At 46.5% G+C, this 14,218-nt stretch overlaps 1 protein-coding gene and 1 pseudogene across 7 annotated transcripts in view; one reads left to right on the top strand and one right to left on the bottom strand.

Moving 5' to 3' along the window:
• Window positions 1-551: 551 nt before the first annotated feature.
• LOC100354868 (tubulin alpha-1B chain-like) lies at window positions 552-1,406 on the bottom strand (annotated as a pseudogene).
• A 5,757-nt stretch (window positions 1,407-7,163) lies between these two features.
• The window catches only part of CPLANE1 (ciliogenesis and planar polarity effector complex subunit 1), a 133,848-nt gene continuing 126,793 nt past the window's right edge, over window positions 7,164-14,218 (top strand). For 5 of the 7 annotated variants that reach the window (XM_070056644.1, XM_070056646.1, XM_051853813.2 and 2 more), the window contains exons 1-5: window positions 7,947-8,337; window positions 9,962-10,078; window positions 13,262-13,397; window positions 13,510-13,629; window positions 14,063-14,218. The exon at window positions 14,063-14,218 is cut by the window's right edge and continues 77 nt beyond it. In XM_070056644.1, the coding sequence (XP_069912745.1) occupies window positions 8,272-8,337; window positions 9,962-10,078; window positions 13,262-13,397; window positions 13,510-13,629; window positions 14,063-14,218 (595 nt within the window). In that variant the 5' untranslated portion in view covers window positions 7,947-8,271. Of the gene's footprint in view, window positions 7,292-7,946; window positions 8,338-8,481; window positions 8,622-9,961; window positions 10,079-13,261; window positions 13,398-13,509; window positions 13,630-14,062 lie in introns of those variants that run through there. The other 2 variants (XM_051853812.2, XM_070056645.1) reach the window with 2 other exon arrangements.

Here is a 14,218-nt window from a genome sequence, read left to right as displayed (position 1 = left end):
GCTGCACCAATCCAAAGCCAGGATCCAGGTGCTTCCTCCTGGTCTCCCATGCGGGTGCAGGGCCCAAAGACTTGGGCCATCCTCCACTGCCTTCCCGGGCCACAGCAGAGAGCTGGACTGGAAGAGGAGCAACCGGGGCAGAATCCGGCACCCCAACAAGAATTAAAACCTAGGGTACTGGCACTGCAGGCAGAGGATTAGCCAAGTGAGATGCGGCGCCTGCGGCAGGCTAATTTTTAAGTTGATAATTTTGTATGGTCTACAGGATGATGTTATAAACATCCAAAAAAATTTTAAAGGTTTATTTATTTATTTGAGAGGTAGAGTTACAGACAATGAGAGGGAGAGGCAGAGAGAAAGGTCTTCCTTCCATTGGTTCACTCTCCAGATGGCCACAGCGGCTGGAGCTGCGCCAATCTGAAGCAAGGAGCCAGGTGCTTTCCCCCAGTGTCACACACGGGTGCAGGGGCCCAAGCATTTGGGCCATCTTCTACTGCTTTCCCAGACCAAGGCAGCCTTTACTTTCAGACATGATGGAAATATCTCACAGGTACACATGGAAAAGATGGACATGATCACAATTGAGTGAAGACAATGTAGCCGGGAAAGTCCAATGGCTGTCAGCTACTGTTGAAGCTGAAGTTCAGTGATTGTGACATGCTGCAGGGCTCAAAGGAATGGAAAATTAGTATTCCTCTCCTTCCTCCGCACCCTCACCTTCAACAGAACCCACACCAACCTCCTCCTAATCCTTCTCCAGGGCAGCTATGTCCTCACGAGCTTCAGAAAATTCTCCCTCCTCCATGCCCTCCCCCACGTAGCAGTGAACAAAGGCACGCTTGGCATACATCAGGTCAAACTTGTGGTCCAGGTGAGCCCAGGCCTCATCAATGGCTGTGGTGTTGCTCAGCATGCACACAGCTCGCTGCACCTTGGCCAGGTCTCCACCAGCCACCACCGTGGGAGGCTGGTAGTTAATGCCAACCTTGAAGCCAGTAGGGCACCAATCCACAAACTGGATGCTCCACTTGGTCTTGATGGTGGCGATGGCAGCATTGACATCTTTGGGAACCACGTCGCCATGGTACAGCAGGCAGCAAGCCATGTATTTACTGTGGCGAGGGTCACATTTCGCCATCTGGTTGGCCGGCTCAAAGCAGGCATTGGTGATCTCTACTACAGAAAGCTATTAGTGGTAGACTTTCTCAGCAGAGATGATGGGGGCGTTATGTGGCCAGAGGGAAGTGGATGCTGGGGTAGGGCACCAGGTTGGTCTGGAATTCTGTCAGATCAACATTCAGGGCTCCATCAAACCGCAGGGAAGCTGTGATGGAGGACACGATCTGATTAATAAGGTGGTTCAGGGGCCCAAGAACATAAAGAACATAGAACTTTCCTAAAAGCATGAGTGTTCTTTGCTAAGTTCTGCCCTGACAGAGAAGGGATTTGGGCCTTATCTCAGTATTTGACCTAAAAGTTTGTTGTCTTCTTCCTCCTGATGAGTTTTATTTATTTAAACAAGAGAAACTTTGGACTTGAAATTGAGAAGACACATGTTATAATAATACCACTACACTTGTCTAAAGATAAGATAGGCACCAGTGACTTGGTAAATTATCAGGGCATCTGTGCATAGTTTCCTATCTGACTACTTTGTGTCCAGTTTCTTTCTTTTTTTTTTTTTTAAGATTTATTTATTTATCTGAAAGTCAGAGTTACACAGAGAGAGGAGAGGCAGAGAGAGAGGTCTTCCATCTGCTGGTTCACTCCCCAGATGGCTGCAATGGACAGAGCTGTGCTGATCTGAAGCCAGGAGCCAGGAGCTTCCTCCAGGTCTCCCAAGCATGTGCAGGGGCCCAAGGGCTTGGGCCATCTTCTACTACATTCCCAGGTCATAGCAGAGAGCTGGATCAGAAGAGGAGCAGCTGTAACTAGAACCAGTGCCCGTATGGGATGCCGGCGCTTCAGGCCAGGGCATTAACCTGCTGCACTACAGCGCCGGCCCCTGCGTCCAGTTTCTTAAGCACAGCCTGGGAAGAGAAATCAGGGGGTGATGCTCTCCTATGGCAATGATGTATGGAGCCACAGCGTTTGCCAGGAGAAATAAAGTCCTTTGTCTCTGACCACTCAGGAAATTCCAGCTGAGTGTGTGATTCAGCTTAATAGTCTCTATTGAATCCCAAGGGCTGTCTGTCAAAGTGACTTCTGGGCAGGTATTATTGTCTAACTGTGTGACCTTCCACCTGACACACTTACAATAGCTGCATTTCAGGTGACAGGGAGCGTCTGGGATTAGGCAATGCACTTTATCTTGTCATGGTGATCAGTTTATAAATGGTCTTTAGGTGGGGCCTAAACCAATCAGCACATTGTTCTCTTTAGGCCACACTGATTGACCAAGGTCATATGTGACTTGAGTTGTTCTAATCAGAGCAAAGCTTGGGTTGAGGGAATACACCTGTCTTTTCTGCATGGTGAATGTGAGAGTGTAAGGACTAAGATGTCTGTAATCTTTTTGCTACTTTAACAAAGATGAAATATTTTTTAACACTTTAAAAATTATTTGAAAGGCAGAGTGACAGAAAGAGAGAAAGAGAGAAAGATCTTCCATCTGCTGGTTAACTTCCCAATGGCTGCAAAGGTTGAGGCTGGGCGAGGCTGAAGCCAAGGAGCCTGGAACTCCTTTTAGATCCCCATGTGGGTGGCAGGGGTCTAAGTAATTGCTCCATCTTCCACTGCTTTCCCAGGTGCATTAGTAGGGAGCTGGATTGGAAGCTGAGTAGCTGGGATTTGAATTAGCACTCTGAGAAGGGATGCCAGCATGGCAGGTGGTGGTTTACCCCATTGTACCACCACACTATACCCCAAAGATGATCTCTTAATAGAACATTTGGGAAATAATTTTATTATGTTTGTTACATTTTGTGACATTGAATAGTATTTATATCAGTCAGGATTCAAAGGGAAGATAGCATTAGAAAGGGCGGGTATGTCTGTGTGTTTACAGAGATTTGACCTCATGTGGTCAGGAAAGCTAGTTCAAGCAGTCTCTGTTAGGCTATTTTCTTTGCATTAGATGCTGGAACTTGAAGTTGACAGGCAGCAAGGGAAGATGCTGTAGATTGAAAGAGAGTAAGGATGGCCTGGGACCCACAGGAATGAGCTAGAGCTCATGATGGCAGACTAATACACACATTAGTTCTTTTTTTTTTTTTTAAGATTTATTTATTTATTTGAAAGTCAGAGTTACACACAGAGAGAAAGAGAGGCAGAGAGAGAGAGGTTGTCCATCCTCTGGCTCACTCCCCAAATGGCCCCAATGGCCGCAGTTGTGCTGATCTGAAGCCAGGAGCCAGGAGCTTCTTCTGGGTCTCCCACACGGGTGCAGTGGCCCAAGGATATGGGCCATCTTCCACTGCTTTCCCAGGCCATAGCAGAGAGCTGGATCAGAAGAGGAACAGCCGGGACTCGAACCATCACCCATATGAGATGCTGGCACTGCAGGCGGTGGCTTTACGTGCTGTGCCACAATGCCAGCCCCTACACATTAGTCCTTATTGCTTCTGCCCTTGGTGGTATTGCTGTCCTGCAGAAGCTTAGCGTCTTTCTCATGGAGCTAAATATTTACACCTGCCAGGAGTTGGAGACTCTGAAAGAGAATCAGAGGGAAGTAGGTGCAGCTGCAAATCCTACCGCTGTCTCACAGCAACAAGGAAGGCTAGTGTACAGGGGCCATCTATATGGCTGCACGTGTGAGTTGTAAAACCGCTGCTGCTTCACTTCTGACCTTCGAATTTCCAATAAGAACTTCTCTTGTGGCCTGTTCTAACTAGAATGTTACTACTACTTGAAGGAAATGCTAACACAAATACCTACAGTACACAAACCTTGATAAATCACTATGTTGCTGGCTTATGTGTTTACTATACTTATTAGTCTAGTGGGTATTCCTTCTACTTACAAACAACTGGGTTTGCTGGAAAATGCTATGCCCTGTTAAGCTGGTTGTAGCCTCAGACCTCTCCTTTACTGTCTCTTGATTTTTATCAAGGAGCCTTATGGGGCAAATGATTGACACCACCTAAGTTCTTGTACGTACACTGTGATGTTCACACCACAATGAAATCACCTAATTGCATTTCTCAGAATTTATAAAAGTCACATAACAATGCATTTCTCAGAATCTACTCATGTTGTTAAGAAAATCTTCATTGTATGTTAAAGACAGGTGGCCTTAAAAAGCACAGAGCAGGTGAAGAGGAGGTTGATGCTCGGCTTTCACATTGGGCTTCTCATCTATAAGTCTAATGAACTTAATAGATGGCTCCACCTGGAAGGCTACAGGTATCACCAGATGGATGTGCTTCCAATTTAACTACTCCTCTTCTTTAAAGCCTACTTGAGATGTTTCTTATCTCCCTATATCCCAGAGAGAGAAGTTGCACCAGAGAATATTGCAGTCTGGGCATTGGTGATTGAACTGTAATATAAATGTCCATGAATCTATTTGAATTCATTTTTTTTTTTGACAGGCAGAGTGGACAGTGAGAGAGAGAGAGACAGACAGAAAGGTCTTCCTTTTGCCGTTTTTTGGTTCACTCTCCAATGGTCGCCGCAGCCGGCGCACCGCGCCGATCCGATGGCAGGAGCCAGGTACTTATCCTGGTCTCCCATGGGGTGCAGAGCCCAAGGACTTGGGCCATCCTCCACTGCACTCCCTGGCCACAGCAGAGAGCTGGCCTGGAAGAGGGGCAACCGGGACAGAATCCGGTGCCCCGACCGGGACTAGAACCCAGTGTGCTGGCGCTGCAAGGCAGAGGATTAGCCTAGTGAGCTGTGGCGCCAGCCCTGAATTCATTTTCGAAAGGCATACAGCAGAGGCAGAGATCTCTCCACCCCCTGTTTCACTTCCCAAATGCCCATAACAGCTGGGACTGGGCCAGGCCAAAGCTAGGAGCTGGGAACTCCAGGTAGATCTCCCACAAGGGAGTGGAGACTCAAGTAATTGAACCTTCATCTGCTGTCTCCCAGGTTGTACATTAGCAGGAAACTGGAATTGGGAGAAGAGCCGAGACTCACTCACAGGTACTGATATGGGATGCAGTAGACGTTCCAGTCTCCTTACTGCTAAGCCAAACACTCGTCCCATGAATCTTTTGAATGGGGACAAAACTGTCTTCCTCTTTTTATGCTTAGCATCACTATGACATATCACTCACACTTTAGAGGTGTTCAATAATTTTTATTTTAGCAAATTTTAGTCACTCTTATGGTTTGAATAGGGTTTGACTCCAGAGGTCATGCAGAGTAAATCCCAAAATCAAAATGATGCTCCCATGAGAGTGGAAACTTAATCCAATTTTGGTGTCCCAATGGTGAGTTTGCTAGGAGGTCCTTAGGACATTGTGGTGGGCATGCCCTCATAAGGTACTTGTATGAAAGGATTGGTTCTATGTGGGTGATCTTGTACTTGGCTGAGAGACTGCCCATGCAGGGGGTTAGCCTGACTGCTAACTGTTCACCCTCCCACTTTTAAAAATTTTTTTATTTTTAAGGACTTATTTATGTATTTGAAAGTCAGAGTTACAGATAGAGAGGACATAGAAATCTTATATCTGTAGGTTCAATCCCCAAATGGCTGCCAAAGCCCAGCTCATGGGCTGGTTGGAAGCTGGGAGCCAGGAGTTTCATCTGGGTCTCCCGTGTGGTTGTACTATGCCACAGCACCAGCCTTTCACCCCACTGCATTTTTAAAGACTAAAGTTAGGGAGCAGCCAACTCCAGAATTACACAGACTATTCTTACTCTGATGGCCACATGCCACAAAATGAGCAGCTATTCAGCAGGCCAAGGTATGTGGGACAGCCAAGACTGGTTAGCAATAATTAAGTGGCAAAGTTTATTTCACAGAGGAGGGGCTGTGCCTCACGACACAGCAGCTGCAGAAGGCTCAGAGGGAGGTTTTTTGTGTTGTTTAATTTATATTTTTGGGTTTGATGAGCTCAAGCTCAAGCTAGCAGTTGTATCTGGCAGGTCCTGTGGTTGCATGCAACAGCCAGGCAGAAAACTTTCAAAAGAGATAGGATATGGGGCCGGTGCTGTGACATAGCAGGTCTATAGTGCTGGCAACCTATATGGGTACCGGTTTGAGTTTTGGCTGCTCTACTTCCGATCCAGCTCTCTGCTATGGCCTCGGATAGCAGTAGAAGATGGCCCAAGTCCTTGGGCCCCTGCACCCACATGGGAGACCCGGAAGAACCTCCTGGCTCCTGGCTTTGGATCGGCGCAGCTCCAGCTGTTGTGGCCAACTTGGGGGTGAACCAGTGCATGGAAGACCTGTCTTTCTGGCTCCACCTTTCTCTGTAACTTTCAAAAAATAAACAAAACAAATCTTAAAAAAAAAAAAAAAAAAAAAAAAGGAGGAGGGGGGTATAGGATATGGTTAAAACGGGATGCTAAGTTTTGATGAAGTCTCCGAGACAGTCAGGTATGGAGTCCCTGTAAAGGAGGCCTCAGAGTGGGGTAAAAAACAAAAACCTTAGCTGAATCAAAAACCTTAGCTGAATGTACAGTGGGGGGTCCCTTCCCCCTAACAGGTATTTCATTACTTCCACATCTTAAGATTTAGAAATGGGAACCCAGAATTGTGGGGGAAAGTTGAGATTTCTTCTAAATTTTTCTGCTTCGCACACTAGTTGATGATTTCGGTTGGGACATGAACCACATCAATTCTGTAATCTGAGATAAATGGCGCTGAGAAGCTGGTGTCCCAGCTGCCCCTTCATCGCACTGCGCACAGCTGATGTAGCAAGAAGATCTACCTGGTTTGCTAGGATAAACCAACAAAACAGAACTACCATGGAGAGGGCAGGACAATTTACATGGTTGGCCTAGCGACAGGTAAAGGCAATGCCTTCCAAAGCCGGGGCAGCAACAAAGACGTGAGAAGAGGAGGCAGAGTGAGAATCAAGAGTAGGTCACTCTGCCAGGGAAGTGACTCTCCGTGCAGTACCCATTACACGGCTCCCTGCTGAGCCTGGCGAACACTTAAGGCGGGCCCGGCGCGGGGCTCTGGGAGCGCCAGGGTACCGGAGGGAGGCGGGAACAGCGGCGCGCTAGCTTCCCGCCCGCGCTTCCGGCCGCCCTGCGCAGGCGCCCTAGCGGCGTCGGCGCTGCTCCCCGCCCTCCGCGGTCGTCAGGGCGCAGGCTCGCGTCGGGGCGCCGGGCTCCGTGGCTCACCCGTCTGCTTGCCGCGGTTTCCGGGCGTGGGGCGGACTTGGCGCCTGAGGAGGTAACTGCCCGCAGGTTTCTGTCCCCGGTGCTCCTGGCCTCCTCCCCACGCCGTCCGGTCCTGAGCAGCCTCGGTTTCCCGATACGGCCTTCTGCCGTGCTTGTCCGCAGCCTCCCTCTTCCCGCGCCGTCCGCCGCGCCCTGCCCATCCGTAGTCTCCTGGGAGCTGTGCGCCGCCGCCGCCCCTGCAGACCGACCGAGCCTCGGAGCCCCGAGGGGTCGCCCTCGGGCAGGCGTGCCCGGGGGCCAGTTCCGCCGCGCTCCAGGGTGCCCCAGAGCCCAGCGGGCTGCCTAGCCTCCCCCCGCAGGGTCCGGGTCACCCCCCCACGGGTCCCTAGGGATGACACCGGCGAGCTTGTCTCCAGGAAGCCCCTGAGGACGACCCTCATTGGTCATCAGTCGAGCTCTAAGGAATGGGCGCGATTTATTAGGCGACAACCGCAGAACTTGAATTACTCTTTTGAAACTGAGTTTCCCCCCAAAATTGTATTTTTTTATTTCCTCTGTGTGATGTATTCTTTTACTCTTCCTAGCATTCCTTAAGCGTCATTGAGTTTTCCCCCGTTCCATTAACTAATTTTACTTGTTTCTGGATGTTTATTATCCATCAGTAGCTTTAGTGTTTCGAGAGGCACTTGAGTCTGTAGCAGAAATAAACTTTGCTTCATAAGAGACACGGTTTTTAGGCTGCTGAAAGATGAAAGGATGAAGTGATAGGCTTGTTACATTTTAATTATGAAAGTTGTATTTGAGTCCAGTCTAGCCAGTAGAGCTGCTACCTGTTGCCCAGGCATCCCGTCTGGGTGCGGATGCCCCTTGGAGTCCCAGCTGCTCCACTTCCATCCAGCTCCCTGCTAGTGCGCCTGGAAAAGCAGCGGAAGATGGCTGGAATGCTTGGGCCCCTCCACCCATGTGGGAGGCCCAGATGAAGCTCCTGGCTTCCGCCTGACCCTTGTGGCCATCTGGGGATTGAACCCAAGGATGAGAGATTCTCCGTCTCTCTTTTGTGTTTGCTTCTCTGTCTCAGTAATGCTGCCTTTCAAACAGGTAAATCTTTAAAAACCGGTTATATTTAAGTATGCCTATGTGGTCTTTTATTTTACGATTTAACTTGTTAGGCAGAGAGAGCTCCCATCTGCTGGGTCACTCCCTAAATGCCCACAACAGCTGGGGCAGGACCAGGCTGAAGACCAGAGCCTTGGAACCCAATCTCGGTGTCTCATGTGGGAAGCAGGATCCCAAGTACCTGCCGTCTCCCAGAGTGTGCCAGAGGAGGAAGCGAAAATCGGAAGTTGAGCAAGATGGGGAACCCAAGTACTGTTATATAGGAGGTGGGTGTCCCGTGCCAGGGCTTCACTGCTGTGCTGAATGTCCACAGTGGAATTAGGCCAAAGGGAATTGTAACTTTGTTTTAGTGCAGAGTATTTTTGAGATCTGTGCTTTTGAGGGATCCTCAAAAAGTTCATAACTGTTACTAAAAGCTATCAAGTGTTTAAAAAGTTTTTTATCACAATAAATTTATCTTTTATATCCATACTTCCATGATCATAAAAAACTTATTTATTTGAAAAGCAGATAGAAAGGAATCTTTCAGGGGCCGGCGCCGTGGCTTGCTTGGTTAATCCTCCACCTGTGGCGCCGGCATCCCATATGGGTGCCGGGTTCTAGTCCCAGCTGCTCCTCTTCCAGTCCAGCTCTCTGCTGTGGCCCAGGAAGGCAGTGGATGATGGCCCAGGTGTTTGGGCGTCTGCACCCGCATGGGAGACCAGGAAGAAGCTCCTGGCTCCTGGCTTTGGATTGGCGCAGCGCCAGCCATAGCAGCCACTGGGGAGTGAACCAACAGAAGGAAGACCTTTCTCTCTGTCTCTCTCACTGTCTATAACTCTGTCAGATTAAAAAAAAAAAAAAAGGATCTTTCAGCTGCTGGTTCACTTCCTAAGTGCCTGCAACAGTTGGGGCTGGGCCAGTCTGAAACCAGGAGCCTGAAATTGAGCCCCAGTTTCCCTCATAGGCTGCAAACCCAAACGTGTATTAGCAGGAAGCTTGAATCGGACCCAGGCACCCTGATAGGATTTGAGGTATCTCAAGCAGCATCTTAACTGGTGCTGCCCAGAGGCCCACCGCAGAGCTGCTGCTTAATAGGAGCACTTCTGGGAACAGGGGGGTTTGAATGTTTGCAGAGTGCGCGAAGGCTTTGTGAGTTATTCCAGGGAGCAAGCTGTGTTACCTTGTAGGACTTAGCCTTGGAAAATGCAGGGCATCAGCTCTGTTACACCCTGTCAATCAAGATTGCCACAGACATCTTCTTAATTTTATGAGAGGAGGCATAGGGCACAACACTCAATGGGAGAAGTACCAAAGTCACAGTAAGAGTGTTTGATGGGAGGTATTGTGACCATCTTTGGGCAGTGCAGTCTGCCACACTGAGAAATTACAAGGACACCCTGTCCAGATCCTTTCCTACTTCATGTTTGCTTTCATCTTCTAAGAAGCAACTTCACAAGAATGCAAATGTGCTTGGCCTGTTCAGAATGAGGTGTTGAATGCATTGTCAGTGTCTTTAAAAAAGAAGTCGAGCTGTTGAAAAAGTAATTTGTCAAATGTTATGAAAGTTCTAAGTTAAGATAGTCAGCTAACTGAATGTGGGCTATTGATGATTGTTCATTTACAGCATCATGTGAGTGTTTTTACCCTACTGACAACAAGTATGGAGATAAAATTAGAAGTTTTGATATCAACAAGTATCAAGCAGAAAAAGCCTTGGCCACGAGTCTCCTGGTTGGGACAGGTATGTTTTTCTGTTTTCAGACAATACCAGTTTAATTTATGTTAAATGTGTGCTTGCCTGTAAGATGCAGGAATGTTCTGTGGTTTTAAGGAAATAAAGCATTATCTCTAGAAGGATCCCTGGTCCACTGAGCAGGGTTTTGTTTTGATTATACTGAGCAAGTTAGCCTTTCCAGAATGTTAAGTGGTCTGTCTGGAAGAATGCTTTTGCTTTCCCAAAAAATTTGTTTTTCATGTTTAAGTAGGTTGGATGGCATCTATCAAGAGGGAATATTTAATCTGAACTTTGCCCTACTGGAATAGTCGTTGTTCCTCCTTTTGTGGCTTTCCTGAGTGTGTTGTAAAGTACCCTGGTAACTGGGAGAGATGAAATGCACCACAGTGTGTGAATAATCCGGGTATGGGGATTCCTTACCTGAAGGAAAGTAGGAAATCCTCTTATAATTTATAATGATTATTGTGTTCATCTAATTTCCTGTGAGAAATTACACCATCAGCTAACTTCCCCTGGAAAAGGTGTTCTCAACATAAGTTGCATCAGAATCACTTGGAGAGGTTTTTAAAAGACAGCTGGGTCCTGCTCCCAAAATTTTCAGTTTAGTAGGTATGGGATGAAGTTTTTGCTTTTTAAAGATTTATTTATTTTTGGGGCTGGCGTTGTGGCACAGTGGGTTAACACCCTAGCCTGCAGTGCTGGCATCCCATATGGGCGCTGGTTCGAGACCCAGCTGCTCTACTTCCAATCCAGCTCTCTGTTATGACCTGGGAAAGCAGAAGATGGCCCATGTACTTGGGCTCCTGCACCCGCATGGGAGACCCAGAAGAAACTCCTGGCTTCAGATCGGCGCAGCTCCTGCTGTAGCTGCTGATTGGGGAGTGAACCATCGGGTGGAAGACCTCTTCTTCTGCCTCTCCTCTCTCTGTGTAACTCTGACTTTCAAATAAATAAATAAATCTTAAAAAAAAGATATTTATTTGAAGGGCAGAGTTATACAGAGGAAGAGATAAATAAATATTTCATCCCCTGGTTCACTCTCCAAATGGCTGCAATGGCCTGGGCTGGGGCCAGGCCAAATACAGTAGCTTCTTCCCCATCTCCCATGTAGGTGGAGGGGCCCAAGTACTTGGACCATCCTCTGCCACATTCCCAGGTGTGTTATCAGGGAGCTGGATTGAAAGTGGAGCAGCCAGAACTCAAATTGGTGCCCATATTGGGAGCTGGTATTGCATATGGTGGGTTAACCCACTAAACCACAATGCCAGCCTCTGGATAATTTTTATTTGTAAAAAGAAATTAGTTCATTTTATTTGAAAGCCAGAGAGAGAAAGAGGCAGACAGACACAAGAGATCTCCTCTCTACTGCTTCACTCCTTGATTGCTTGCAATAGCTAGGGCAGGGCCAGGCCAAAGCCAAGAGCTGGGAACTCAATCGAAGTGTCACATGTGGGTGGCAGGGACCCAACTATTGAAGCTATCACCTGCTGCTTCCCGGGGTGCACAATATTAGGAAGCTGGAATTGGGCGGAGTTCCAGGACTTAAATACAGGCCCTCTGATTTGGAATGTGGGCATCCCAAGCAGCATCTTAACCAGCGCACCAAACACTTGAATAATTTGAATTTCTTTTTAAAATTTTTATATATTTGAAAAGCAGGAAGATAGAAATATTTCCCATCTGCTTGTTCGCTTCTCAAATGCCTGCCGTAGCAAGGGCTGTGGTGAGCTGAAGCTGGGAGGCTGGAACTCAGTCCAGGTCTTCCACGTGGTTGTTGGAGATCCAAGCACTTGTATCGCCTCCCAGGGTACTCATTAGCAGGAAGTTGGAATCGAGCAGAGTTGGGACCTGAACCCAGGCATTTTGGTAGGGATGTGGCATCTTAAGTGGTAGTTTAAGAGCTGTGCCAAATCCCTGCTACAAAGTAAATAGTTTAAAAACTTGCCTTGTAGTATTGTTAAAGTCAAAGAGAGATCAAGCCACAGACAGCCCATATGAGATGCTGGTGCCGCAGGTGGAGGCTTAACCTCCTACATTATATCATATGTATAATTTCTTATCCAACATCCTGAGCCCAGGACAAAGAGAGCTATTTCCTTAGATATGGTTTTAACCTCTATAATCTCCCTTATATGGTTACATGGTTACATTTGATTGAACATTCTAATGTTACATAGTGGCCACAGGCATGGATACAATACTGTGCATTTGTACATAGTTACTGGCAAGGGTTAACACTCTTGCTCTGTACTAGCAAGCAGAACCGGAAATGGTTACATATGAGCAGATAGTAACTACAATTGAACATACCTGTACAAGCAGGGAACAACCACGTTTAATTCCCAGGACAGATTCCTCCATTTTTCTGACTTTGGAAAGGCTTCTGCCACTTTAGTCATGTCAGTTAGAAGTTTAATTAAAAGACAAAGGGCTCTACCGCAACTCCCCAAATGGCCACTGCGGCCAGAGCTGGGTGGATCCGAAGCCAAGAACCAGGAGCTTCTTTGGGGTCTCCGACATTGGGTGCAGGGGCCCAAGCACTTGGGCCATCCTCCACTGCTTTCTCTGGCAAATGTGGCAGGAGCTGGATCAGAAGTGGAGCATTCGAGACTCGGACCATTAGATTGGGGCCAGTGCCGTGGCGCACTGGGTTAATCCTCTGCCTGCAGTGCCGGCATCCCATATGGGCACTGGGTTCTAGTCCCGGTTGCTCCTCTTCCAGTCCAGCTCTCTGCTGTGCCCGGGAGGGCAGTGGAGGATGGCCCAAGTGCTTGGGCTCCTGCACCCGCATGGGAGACCAGGAGGAAGCACTTGGCTCCTGGCTTCGGATCAGCGCAGCTCTGGCCATTGCGGCCAATTGGGGAGTGAACCAATGGAAGGAAGACCTTTCTCTCTCTCTCTCTCTCTCTCTCTCTGTCTGTAACTCTACCTGTCAAATAAATAAATAAAATCTTTTAAAAAATTAGATAATTTTACCTGGTAATTCTAAAAAGAGATATTTAAAACAGAATGAACGATCTTCAGGATACTGTACGGTATCAGCCTTAATATTTTATGCTTTGTGGTACAAATGTATAATCTTTTTAAAATATTATATTGTTTTCCTTTCTAGAATAATTTATTTAGACGAGGTTGAATTAACTTCTGGGATTTCTTTGAAGTCTATCACATTTCTTTTTCTTCTCTTAGGAAAATGAAGGTGTTTTTCTTTTGGATAATAAATTCATAAATGAAATTAATTTGCTATCAGGAAGGACAAAGAAGAAAATTCCTAGTCTGCAGCCTTTGTTGAAGGATGTTATTGTCCTCACAACATCCAGTAACAGTTAAGTAACACAGATATTTTCAAAAGGCTAGGCTAACTAATTTTTAATAATTTAGGGTAATATTAATGGAAGTATTAGATCATAAAAGTTGTATTTTATTTCTGGAAATAGATGCCTGGCTGGCTGGGGTTCTTGCTACAGGGGAACTTTTCATTTGGAACAAAGATCAAGATTGTTTGAAAACCATACAAGTAGCTGAAAAACCTAAGGAAGTGATTAAAGCTACAACGGGTAAGAATTTCTTATTTGTTTAAATTGGTTTAACCAGGAGAAATAGGAGAAATGATGATACAGCATTTTTCCATTATTGCTTTGAAACTGCGTATGTGTGTGTATGTCTGCCTATGTACTTCTGTGTGTGTGTATATATATATATTTTTTTAATTTGTGGTATATTCAACTGTGATAGCTAGATTCAGCTTGAAGATGAAAAGTTCTCATGCTTAACATTTCTGTGATAACAGTGGATTATTGATAGCATGTAATAAGTAATAATAATAAATGATATTGTTTATATTTGTATTGCTAGTTTCTTAGTTTTGACATCCTGAATGTAATATCATTTGTGTTTCTTATTCAAAGTATTGGTAAGTTATATACCTTCTTAGGGGGAATTCAGGCTTCAGAAGTTGATTTTCTTTCTTTTTTTTTTTTTTTTTTTTAGCATGCTCTTTGAGACTGTACTTGTATGTATCTGGAAATGGGAAAAGAATTCTGCTTGTAACACTTTCTGGATGCATATTTCTTTGGGAGTATTTGGAATCCCCGAGTATCTTATCTTCTAAATGCCTTTCATTGGTGGGTCAGTGGTCCCAGATCA

The sequence above is a fragment of the Oryctolagus cuniculus genome, chromosome 14 (assembly GCF_964237555.1).
Source record: "Oryctolagus cuniculus chromosome 14, mOryCun1.1, whole genome shotgun sequence".
NCBI lineage: Eukaryota > Metazoa > Chordata > Mammalia > Lagomorpha > Leporidae > Oryctolagus > Oryctolagus cuniculus.
The sequence above is the reverse complement of the archived record's forward strand: the minus strand, read 5'-3'. Positions and strand labels throughout refer to the sequence as shown.